Source organism: Tympanuchus pallidicinctus, unplaced genomic scaffold, assembly GCF_026119805.1.
Source record: "Tympanuchus pallidicinctus isolate F22 unplaced genomic scaffold, pur_lepc_1.0 scaffold7, whole genome shotgun sequence".
NCBI classification, from domain to species: Eukaryota; Metazoa; Chordata; class Aves; order Galliformes; family Phasianidae; genus Tympanuchus; species Tympanuchus pallidicinctus.
In genome coordinates this window covers 21,211,672-21,223,832 of record NW_026294791.1, presented here as the reverse complement: position 1 = coordinate 21,223,832, position 12,161 = coordinate 21,211,672, and the positions used below count along the sequence as shown (strand labels likewise).

At 42.1% G+C, this 12,161-nt stretch overlaps 1 protein-coding gene across 1 annotated transcript in view; it reads left to right on the top strand.

The window, feature by feature from the left end:
* The window catches only part of CRB1 (crumbs cell polarity complex component 1), an 87,014-nt gene that overhangs the window by 19,588 nt on the left and 55,265 nt on the right, over positions 1-12,161 (top strand). The window contains exon 2 of the mRNA XM_052666947.1: positions 4,870-5,457. Within this exon, the coding sequence (XP_052522907.1) occupies positions 4,870-5,457 (588 nt within the window). The remainder of the gene's footprint in view (positions 1-4,869; positions 5,458-12,161) is intronic.

Sequence of the window (12,161 nt, the reverse complement as noted above, 5' to 3'; positions counted from 1 at the left end):
ACTTGCATGAAAAAAAATTTTTGTCCTTTGTTGCAGATTGTTTTGATGCATTTCTTACACCAAGGGCTTTAAACATATCTAATTTTGACTTGGAAAAAGAAATCAGACCTGTGTCACTGCTACAAACATTTGCAGTCACATTTTAAAATCACAGCACCTGTATATGTTAATGTGCATCAAAATCATTGCTGTATGCATTTCTCTTATTAAAAATAAAACAAAATAAAATAAGGGGCAATGGAGTGGATAGTAGAATCAAAGGTAAAGAAGATGCCTCCTAGTGGCTTTCAAAAGCAAACACACAGGGACAGAATTTGAACCTGAAGTCAATTTTGCAGTCTGTGTTTTGCAGGGAAGCATGACCATGCTTCCTGCAGCCCCTCTGGGTTCTGGCACTGTTTCCCTTCTTAGTTTGCTCCATACTTGCTTCCAAGGTGTATGCCTTTGCCTTCTTCTTTTTTTTTTTTTTTTTTTTTTTTTTTGGAAAGCTGTGAATGCAGGTGAATGCAGCTGCAAACATTGCTCTCATTTTTCCCTGGTTCACAAGACAAGTTTGGAAACACACGGCTTTGTATCTCAAGGCATATGCTGAGAATGTCCCCAGCTTTATTGAAGATCCAAAAGCACTGCAAGCAGGAAAGGCACTGATTTCATCCCTAGCATCTAGTTAAAATTGTTTTAGATTTTGAACACTCCTGATTATCTCTGTTTTTTGCCTCTGAAAAAATAATAGAAAAGCTGATCCGAAGCTGGCTGCTGGGTTTCCTCCATCATGTACTGAAGTTGTTCATCACCTGCCCACATATCCCCATGCCCTTGTATGAAGGAATCCAGCACTACTGTGTTAAGAATAAATTCTGCTACATTAATTAAACTAAAAAAAAGGTTTTCATTACTTGGCCACAGACTTGAATTGCACACCCATCTTTACTCTTCTCTAGACTTAGGAGACAAGGGCTTGCAGATACACTTTGAAACCGTGAAAGAGGAATGTTATATTCAACAGTGTGTACAGCAGCAGAGATTGCACAGCAGCAATAAACTCAGTTTCTAATCAATGCTAACATCGTTTAGGATAGAAGTGAAGAGGAGCTTTGAGAAGAAAACATTTATCTCATTTTGGAGATGATTGGTTTGCCTGTTGCTGACAACACCTCACCAGCTGATGGGCTGCAGCCACCCCTCTCTCACACTAGTTGGACAGTGTGCCAAGCCAGTGCCTTTGAGAGAACACACCTTGCTGTGGCAGTACAGCCTGCTAGAACATACAGCAAACAGACAAGTCTGGGCTGGCACAACAAGAACAAGATGGCAAGGAAAAATGACAGCAAATGGTAGCATCCTTTGTTCCTGGGGAGCAGCACAAATCAGCAAGCATGAGCTTGCAGAAGTGATCAGCACAGAGACACTCATGTAAATAACATGCACTGTAATTTGAATCACAAATAGCTTCAATCTTAAAGTGCTTCCTAAACAACATTTTAAAATAGGCGTAAGAATGACAACTGAATATCATTACAATATGGAATACTTCTCCTTCAGATATGTTATTAATTTACTTTTCTTGGGCTTTGGATACAAACGTATCTGAAACATTTTCAATATAAAATAGAACATTTCAATTAACTGCCCTTTTTCTTTCGTGCCTGTGTGTGGTGGCGGTTACCATGGTTATAACCATGATTCAAGATTTAAAGCCTGAAAGCGGTTTCTATAACAACATGCTAGGACATTTTGGACACACAGCTGAAGTCAGGATTAACTCTTTATGGCCACAGTGACAAGCTCCTGCTTGTTTGTTACAGGTTCCCTCCTACTTTCCCAAGGTATGCTTTCTCACTGAGCAGATGGAGCCGTAATTCTGACCATGGATAGCACAGGGGAAGTCCTAGAGAGTGGCATTTCCATCCCCAATGAAGTTTGACAAGGAGAAACAGTATCACGGTATCTACAAGCTGCTCATTGCTTTCAATTATTAGGACAGCAGACAAGCATATTGGGAGATGGGCTGCATAGGGATGCAATAATGTCAGTGCAATGTTTTGGAAGTTTGCGATGTCAGTTTGTAAATCAGAATGGTGTGGAAAGAAAAAAAGTGACCTACTCACAATCTTGATGGAAATGCTATTTTGAGGGCTAAAACAGCCCCCTTACCTAGCAGTGCTTAATCCACAATGGCATGTTTTTATGTCCTTTTCTTCAATATTTGCCAAATGCTGATCCTTGAATGGCATCTCTGCTTTTCAGTCTACAATGAATGTATGTGAACCCAAACTCTTACTCTTTAGATTATGCAGATGCATTCACCTCACTGTTAGTTCTTCAAGATTTAATATATATGCGTATCCACAATTTTCTAAGACTATCCTTGCAAGCAAGTTATTGTCATTGTGAACTGTATTTTCCATTTTACAGTATACTGTACATAAATGAAGATAGATGCTGAATTACACCAGAGCCAAGTGCTATTCTATGCAGCACTCAATGCTTTGAAATACATTTAAATATTTCTAGTTACAAGCTAACTACTTCAACGCCACACTGAAGTTGCATATCTTGATATTTCATCAAAAGATTAGTTTTAAAATCTCAAGGACAAATTTTAAACGAGAAAACAATACAAATATGTTAATCCAGATGTCGAACTATCTGAGCCCTTGCTACCCTCATGTTATATTCAAAACTTCTTTCTAAAAAACAGTCCTCCTCAAAGCCCGAAGCACAGTAAAAGTATTGTTGACGACTATGGACATCAAGAAGTTAGTATCTCCTCGTAGTATTTTTGTTTTCCTCCTTAGAAAATTGACTGCCTCTGTTAAGAAGCTCAGAAAAATCTCTGCAGCGTATGTAAAAAAGGCCCTGAAGCTGTTAGTGCTAAGAGCCTCTGTACAGCTTTAGAGTCCTCCCTTCAGGGAAGAAAAGGCACATTTGAAGAACAGCCTTGCAAATCACAAGGAGCCCCCAGGCATGATGAGATGATTAGTGATGATTAGCAAAGTGCAGGCATAACCGCACTGAAGTGAACCCAAACTCATACCAATGTGATTGGTGGTGATTGAAATCTGATTTTAAATGACACTGCTGATTAACATGTTTCACTAACTTGTGGGAAGAGTCACCTGCAGGAAGAACAAACCTTTGCTGAAATACATTTCTGCTAAAAACAGATCAACATAGTTTGCAAGGTTTTGTTGATGCAGACTGAATGGCTGATTGCTAATCTGATTCACAGAATAGGGAAAACTGGTGATTTACTTTAAATTGCACCCATTTAAGAAAGCAGAGCGTTTTGAAAAGCATGCAAGAAGATTCTAGCTTTGATTCAAACAGAACCTAGAAAAAACTCCATCCAATCCTCAGGAAAAATTTGAGATCAGGCTCCTCAGTATCACTTGCTTAACTGAAGAGCATTAGTCTCCTTGACAGGAGAGTAAGGAGCCAAATAGTTTCAGCTTTCTCACAACTCCTGCCCTACTTATTTTACCTTTCCCCCTAACTTAATTTTGCCCTATTGTGTTCATTTCCATGCAGTTCCAACATCCCAAACCACTCTGTATTACATCATAGAGTCATTGCCACAGGAGGTGCTCAAGAAACATTTAGACGCTGCACTAAGGTAGATGGCTTAGTGGGTGGCAGGTGGATGGTTGGACCTGATGATCTTGGAGTTCTTTTCCAACCTCGGGGATTCTATAATTCTATGATTCCTACAGTTTCTGGTGTCTAAGAAAAGAGCTGGGGAAAAAAAAAAACAGCAAAATCGTGCTTTTAAAGTACTGACTGGTATACGAAAAATTGAGATTATATTATCAAGAGCATCACTAACTTAAGCAAACTTATTCAAGAGGAAAAAGAAACTTTCTTTGTCTTTCTCAGCATTTCTTACGTTTAATAACTCCAGTATTTCTAAAAGATGCAAAGTACTGACACGTTTCTGGCAGTACTGGCGGTTTCCCAGTAGATGGCAAGCTTTACTGCAAGGAATTTTACTGCCAAATGCCTCAGCTACATGAAAAGGATTTAATCATTGAAATGCTTGGCACAAATTCCTCTAGTAATTAGATTAATGTATCAATGTTTATGAAGAGACTGATAATTAACTCAAGTGTCAGCCAACGTAAATCCAAAGTGATCAGCATTTGGTTTCTATTTTTCTGATGCAACATACAAATTTTAAGAAAGTCTGTCAGAACAAGTCACAAAGTGATCTTAATTGCGTAAGAATGAAAATGACTTTTCTGCCTACCAGAGCCATCACGTGTCAGGCTTTCCCGATTAACCTCGTGCAACTTTATTAAAAAACAAGCCTTTATCAAAACATTTATTTCCCTTGCAACCCCTTTCGCAAAAGCAGTGGAAAATATTCTTTAATTATTTGCTGAGTCAGACTTCACATCAGACACCAACACAGCCTGCCACATCACATCACAGAGCACAGGGGTGTTTGTTTCCACATGTTTTTATCTTCTTCCTCTGCTGTTTCCGTGTGGCTCTCAGTAGCCACACAGTTTCCAAATCCATCCTTCCACATCACTCCATAACAGCAAGGAAACTGAGTGTCTGCAGGGGAGATAGGGAGGTGCTCTAAACAACCTGTTTGTCACAGAGGGGAAAACATGTGGAAAATAGATTCTTGAACTATGAATCCAAGCTTCAAGGATTTTCTGAAGCACACATGATTTAGTAACATGACTTTTGTTAAAAAATAGTAATAATCATAGGATGCCATTGTAAACTTCATGCCACTCAGTTTGATAATTGCATAGCCGTTGATGACCACTTCTACAAGATATAGATTTGTGGTAAGACTTGCAGTTCTTTCTGGTTTACTGGGGAAGTCCCTCAGGATCGTTTTTCTTTCCTTTCTAGAGTCACTTCCCATGAGAAATGATTCCAGGTGCCCACCGAACTCCTGCCAAAAGAACTCCACATGCATTACTGGTCACAGAGACAATATTTGCCGTTGTGCGGACATGTCACTTGAGGAACGCTTGGAGGAACTCTGCAATAACACCTCCGATCCTTGCTTCTCAAACCCTTGTCTTCAAAATGCTACCTGTTCAAGTTCTGCTGGAAACCTCAATTTCACTTGCGAGTGCCCGGATGGGTACAATGGGACCACTTGTGAAATAGCCATCAGTATGTGTGACAGCAACCCCTGCGAACACGGAGGCACGTGCCTCGATGGCCTGGCCAGGCCCACCTGCCTCTGTCGCACAGGATTCACAGGTACACGCTGTGAAATGGATGTTGATGAGTGCAGCTCGGAACCGTGCCACAACGGAGCAGTGTGCAGGGATGGGATTGATGAATACTCCTGCTACTGTGTCCCAGGCTACCAAGGCAAGCACTGTGACCTGGAGGTGAATGAATGCGTGTCAGACCCATGCCTGAATGGGGCAACGTGTCTTAACCTTATAGGGAGGTATTACTGCATATGTCCACTTGGGTACACAGGTAAGCACTGTTTTAAACAATCATTTATTTATGTCATGGAGAACTACCATACTCCATGTTCTAAGATCTATCCCTATACAAACGCACACAGACACACATTTAGTCATACCTATCTTACTACATGGCCTTCAGCCTCAGCACCAGCGGCTGCATCTTACAGGCTACACCTTATCATAGTTGACTAGTGATAATACATAAAGAAATTTCACATCTTCTACAAGCTACAGAGCACTCTAACAAACATCAAACATCACAGCCCCAGTTAACTTTTGTCTTAACAGAAATATTCTCAAAATACAAGTCCTTTTTCATCCACAGACAAAACTTATGTTTGATAGTGATAAAACTAGACTTAATTTGACTTGGTTGATTTGCTAATTACAATAAAGAGTATTCTTAAAATTAGGCATTTGCTTTGTGGGAGCCTTTTAAAACATTCTCTTTCATTTTCCCCTGCTTTATGAACAAAGGTATCTTTTTCAGCAACTTTCAAAAACATCCAATTCAGACTTTCTTTCTCTTCTAATGGATTTCCCTTTTCCACCCTCGCTAACAGGCCTCTTTCTCTTCTTCTATTTTACTGGACCTCAAGGCCAAATAGATTATTCTATCACTTTCCCTCAACATCAATGCTCAGAATGGCTATGCCTTTCTGGTTTCATTCTGGTAAGTTTTCCTAAGCTATATGTCCTACTGATGTCACGTATTATAACTCAAATTTTCCTCTTCTATTATTTTTCTGATTTAGCCTGGCTGAATCCACAGATAGATTTCTTTTCTTTTTGCCAGAGGAAAAGTTTCCAAAACTCATTTCAGGCTTCTTATCTGAGAAGGAAAGCAGCAATACTGCAGTGAGTTCCAGGCATTCAAAAAAAAGTATGCCTTCCTCTATAGAGTACATCTGCTGACCACTTGATACAGAAAATTGCAGCTGGATATTCTAGAAGAATGGACATTTGTCAAGAAGGAAGTTTATCAGTTTGAATCAAAAACAATTATCCTTAGACACAATTCTTACTGTTCAGATTTTTAGCAGTTCGAAGTTGATGAAATTTTACATGGCCATATAGTGGCCTTCCCAGTTGAGTGAGAAAGCTTGGTATCAATGTGAGCTATGAGCAATGCTGAAAGACAGGCAGACAGAAAGACAGGCAGAATACAAAAGCCTAGAAAGATTTGCAGGATCAGAAATGGGTAAGAAAGTGAGGACTAGGATAAAAATGTCTTGCTGACAGAGAAAAATAGATATTTTACAGCCAAATTTTAGCTTTCCAAACAGAATCAGGAAAATCAAAAAAGTGCCACTACATCTGCAACAGCCATCCCTCCCCGTGCCCATAAGTCATACATACCCTGAACTCACCACTTACCTTAGGTAGACTTAACCTTGACTAATTGTATTGATTTTCTCGCCCCTGCCTTACCAGAAACAGAGGATTCCTGTGGAACTACAACATCACAGAAGTTTACACAGAAGAAAAAGTGTGACTAGGTTCCCAAACCTGGTGTGATCAGGTTTGGGATAAATTCCCATTTTATCTGGTCCCATTTTTAAGGTTTTGGTGTGATTTTTCTTGCCTACTTCCTCTACTGGAGAGCACAAAATAGCTGCAGGGGGCTGTTCCCTTCAAATTTCAAAGATGAATTCACAGATAGGATAGCAAGAGAGTGCACAGTGAATCATTAAAGAGCAAAAAGGGGATGTGTTTTAGCAATAGATTGCCAACTAGGTAAACAAAGAAAAAAAGAATCACACAGCAAAAGAAAGGGAAAAAGTATAGCTCTTGCTTCAAGTGATTCAAATGAATAAGAAATAAGAGATGCGGTTTACAGCTCCATCCCAAAATCCCCATGCAGGAAGGGAAGTCAGAGGTAAAAAGCAGCTTTCCAGCTCTGACGCAGCTCTTGTTGGAAGCCGGCCCTCAGTTAGCATCCCTCATGAGCAGGGTGAATGTTGTTTGAAGGAAGCTTGTTACCTTCCTGCCACCCTGCTGCTACCAGCGGGTGTCTGAGCCCGGGCCAGGCGAGGGGAAAACTGCATAACCAGGGGAAAGCAGGAGGAAGGAGAAGCCTATTAACAATCAGCATGGCTACTCTGCAATGATTAGACTCAGCCCAGACCTCCTGTGGTATTCAGGAAACTGTATTTGTTTAACCTGTGCTGTCAGTGAGGCCCAGGCCTGGATTCGTAGACCAAGAACTCAGCTTGAGAGACAGAATCTACACCTTAGAGACAGAAGGAAAAAACATAATAAAATAATAAAAGCCCAGACAGAGGAGTAAAGATTTAGACCAAAATAAACTGCTGGAGGGAGCTCATCCTGCTGGAGTTGCCCTGCTTTCATCAGAAAATTCTGCAGGTTTCTAGGTGGATGCTGTTAGGTCTTGCCAAAAACAAGCAGAGTCACTCTGAGTGCAGAGCACTCAGAATAAGCAGAGTTAGGAGATTAGAGAGCCAAGGAAGGAAAAGATGTCTAAAACACAAAGGAGAAGGAGCTGTAGTGCTTTGACACATGGCTCTGACGTCCCTCTCAGCAGCTCAGAGATGAATCACCACTGCTCCATACAGAAGTGGCAGGCTGCTCCTTTAGCAGTAAAACAGCAGCTTTTAAAGGCTACTTAACCAAATGATTTATCAGAAGCACTCTTTTTTGTTGTTTTCTGCACCTTGCTGTGAGTTGTGCTAAATGCACAAGCCAGGGGGATTATTGGATGAAAGCCCCGAGGTGTCCCCACTGGTAATAAAAACCCTCATTTACTCCACCGGGGGATCTTGCCAACCATTAGTATCCCAGCCTGACACCATGAATTACTGCGGGAAGTCATCCAGCCTCATCTCATTTCCCTAAGATGTTAAAAAGGTGATATCTCCTGATATGGAGGTAGAGAATGCACAGTAAATTCTACAGCAGTAATGTTAACCAAATGCCTGAGTTACAGGCTGCAGTTGCTACTTGCTTCGTGGACTACGACTGGTATTCTGTACAATTGCTATGCTGCAGCACTTCCTAAAATAGCTGAGAAATGTCACACATAATTCTTACACAAATGGAAGAGGTTAGAACGCACCAAGAGCCCAAGACTGGAAAATTTAGCATGAAATCTGCAGTTTCTATGATAATGTTCTACATGTGTGAAATTATTTACAAGACATGTGTCATGCAGCTGTTAAATAATGAAGCCCAATTGCCTCGTCGAAGTTTTGCTGGCTACCTTAATCAAATGCCTCTTTCCCTCCATTGGCCTAATTACACTTGCTTTAATTCACCCCAGCAGAGCCGGGCGATGGCGCCTGTTGGCTGCCCACAGCCGGGGATGCTAATTACCAAGCTGCACTCTGCTTAAGGAAGCCAGTCCTCTCAAATGCTTTGCTGCGAACTACCCAGGACTTCTGCTCCAAAAACCAGCCCGAGCCCAAGACAGTCCCCTTTAGCATAGGGAATGCTCTTCAGGGTCAGACGAGATAGGTGCAACAGACTACATCCATTCTTCGTGCAAGAACTTTTACTATGACGCAACTGAAACAGACTGTACAATACGAGGAAATTATTAACTGATGAATCCTAGTTCTCACTCAGTATTCTTAGCAGTAAATATGCACCATGCAAATATTTACACCAGATGCACTGTATGCCTTAGGCACTAAAAGAAACACTCCCAAAGCCTTTAGGCACCCAGTTGTCAGACTACCAGCATAGAACATCTATCCCACAAGCTAGTTGTTGGTACAAATCATCACACTGCTATTCAAACCGGTGCCATGCCAAAAAACATAGGAAAACTGCTAAGTGGCAAAAAAAATCTTGTTGAATCAAAGTGCCACTGCTGCTGTCCTTGTGCCTGCCTGCACTCAGCCTCGTTGTGCCGAAACATCACTTCACACTTCACCCCATAAAACCAAACACTTCCTTCCAAGTAGGGATTCTTCTATGAGTTCTGCTGAAGGGAAGGTGCGAGCTCTTTGCCTGCTCTTTTAAATCTAGTGATTAGGAAAAACAGGAAGGCTATCTAACACACCCCATCTGGGTGGTGGGACACAACCTCACTCCATACAGATAGAAGAATTCTAAGAAGCCCTCCCCTTCCCAGGGTGCCTGAGCTCCACAATGCAGTGCAGGAGGGGAGAGGGCCTGGATTCCCCCTTTGGTCTGCACAGGGCCCACACATTCCTCTGTCCAACCCTGCCCACAGGCAGTGAGTTGGAAATAGGGGCCACAGACCTTTCACCTTCACCTGCCTTTTTTTTATTATTATTATTATTATCAAAGAAGAGCATTGCAGGACTTAGCTAGAAAGCAAGCAGTATAAAGTAACTGAAGAAACCACAAAATTTATAAACATCACTTATATCCATCTTCCCAATCCCAAGCACCGGTGTGGCTAGGTACACATGGCACTGCCACCCCTCCCTAACTCCTGGCCCTGTGGAGTGGCCAAGGAGTGCCTGGCACTGCTCTCCTTTCCTGCCTTCTGGCACATGATGTTTGGCACTCAGCATATTCATGACAAAACATAAGACTGAGGTGCAAACGCAGATCCAATCTTTTCATCTCTCTTCCTCGCATCTGAGAAAATCTGACAGCAGACTCGCCTGGGCTGGGAAGGAATCCCCGTTCGTGCGGCACATCACGTCGGCTGGGCACATCAGGGAGGGAAGTTTTCTTCTGAGGCAGCATTGCCGAAGGCAGGTTGCTGGGCTGATAGATTAAAAGACGTGAAGCACAAAACAACGTTGAGCTCTCCTGCTAATCGCCACGGTCTGAAAGCCGGCCGGGCCGCGGCTCCGCTGAGCGGGGCTTGTTTTGTCACATGGCTCACAGTGCTTGCAGTGAGCTGTTAACATGCTCTGGCAGATTTACGGTCACTAGACACACTTCTGCAAACACATTGCTTACAATTACAGTGGATTCACAGGGCAATGACTGCAGAGCGATCGCTCACTATGTCTGGATGCGATGCGCATTACCATAAATCCGCGCAGGATCACTGCGGTGCTCCCACTGGCAGCCAAATCCCCGAGGCACAGGCTGGGGGTACAGACTGGGAACGTTACCTATCTCGCGCTTTATGTGCGGCCTCAAGAAGTTTTAAGAGTACATCTCATAAAATTATGGTAACTGTGCTTTGTAACTACCCAGGAAGATTTAAAAAAGTGCATGTATTTGGATGAGAATTAAGTTTAAACGCAGTGAAAATAGTTATGAGCTAACACCTTTCCAATTTGTCTTGATATTTTAAGGTATTTTCAGATATTTATCCATTCTATGGATTTTTATTCTTTTTTAGATGAGCATGCTACATTCAGAGGGACAAAATAAATGAGATATCAAGAAACAGTGCTAAATAACAGTAATATCAGTGTTTTCAGAAGAAACAAAAAGTTCCTAGTTAAATGTACTAATTTCAGAACAGTACAGGAAAAGCAGCATCAGGAAAGAGCTAAAGATGAGCTCTTAAATGAACCGCTAAGATAGTCTCAATAAACAACCTGTGTTCATTGCATCTTTTGGAAGCCTGCCCTTCACCTGAGAGGGATGAAGTTCCAGCCCCCAGAAAGGGCCCAAAGTCCCTGCAGTTTCTCCCCTGCTGAAGATTCCCTCCCAATCAGGAAATGCCCTTGAGAACTGTTCACAATATTGCTCCTCCTTTGCTGCTGAAGGACAGACAGGCAGGTCAGCTTAAAAGCAGCTTTTTCACTACAATGTGCCAATGTATTTTGAGGCTGATATGGCTGCTAAAATAAGCTGACTTGGCAGGTGGAAGTTATTAAAATACAAATCATTTCTTTTTACCCAATGCATGAAATAAGTAGATAAACATGCAGAATGCCGGAATGACCGAAGTGGGAAATGCAGGACATTAACAGTCCTTTTTTTTTAAAAAAAAAATCTCCTGAACTATAGTAGAGATAAGGAAAAGGAGCATGCATGTAACCTGCCAGCAGTCATCAAGAGCTGTGAACTGCCATTAGCACTGCTGCGTTCTCATTGGTTATCTCCGCAGAGGAGCTCCAGGACCGCAGCCTTCCGAGCACCCAAGGCTGGGCTGTTTGCACCTTACTATGAGGAGCAAACACACACTAAGCATCAAAGCACAGCTGACCAGTCAGTAATCTTGGGTTCAGCTACTGGTGCAGCTTTGATGATATTAAGTTGCTAATCATATAAATATGATAGTAGCATAGTAGGTTTGAATGAGCAAAAATTTGTTTAACTTGTTTCTGTGTTTGTGCTAACGATAAAAGGCCTGCTCTTGTGAATTATCACAGAATCACAGAATGGCCAGGGTTGAAAGGGACGTCAACGATCATGAATCTCCAACCCCTCTGCTACATGCAGGGCCACCAACCTCTACATTTAATACCAGGCTGCCCAGGGCCCCATCCAATCTGGCCTTGAAAACCTCTAGGGATGGGGCATCCACAACATCTCTAGGCAGCCTGTTCCAGCACCTCATCACTCTCAGAGTAAAGAGCTTCCCCCTGACATCCAACCCAAATCTTTCCTCCCTCAACTTAAAGCCATTTCCCCTTGTCCTGTTGTTATCTAGCCTTTCAAAGAGTTGACTCCCTTCCTGTTTGTAGGCTCCCTTTAGGTACTAGAAAGCTGCAATCAGATCACCCTGCAGCGTTTTATTCTCCAGACTGAACAAGGCAGCTCCCTCAGCCTGTCTTCGTAAGGGAGGTGCTCTAGTGGCTCTCCTTT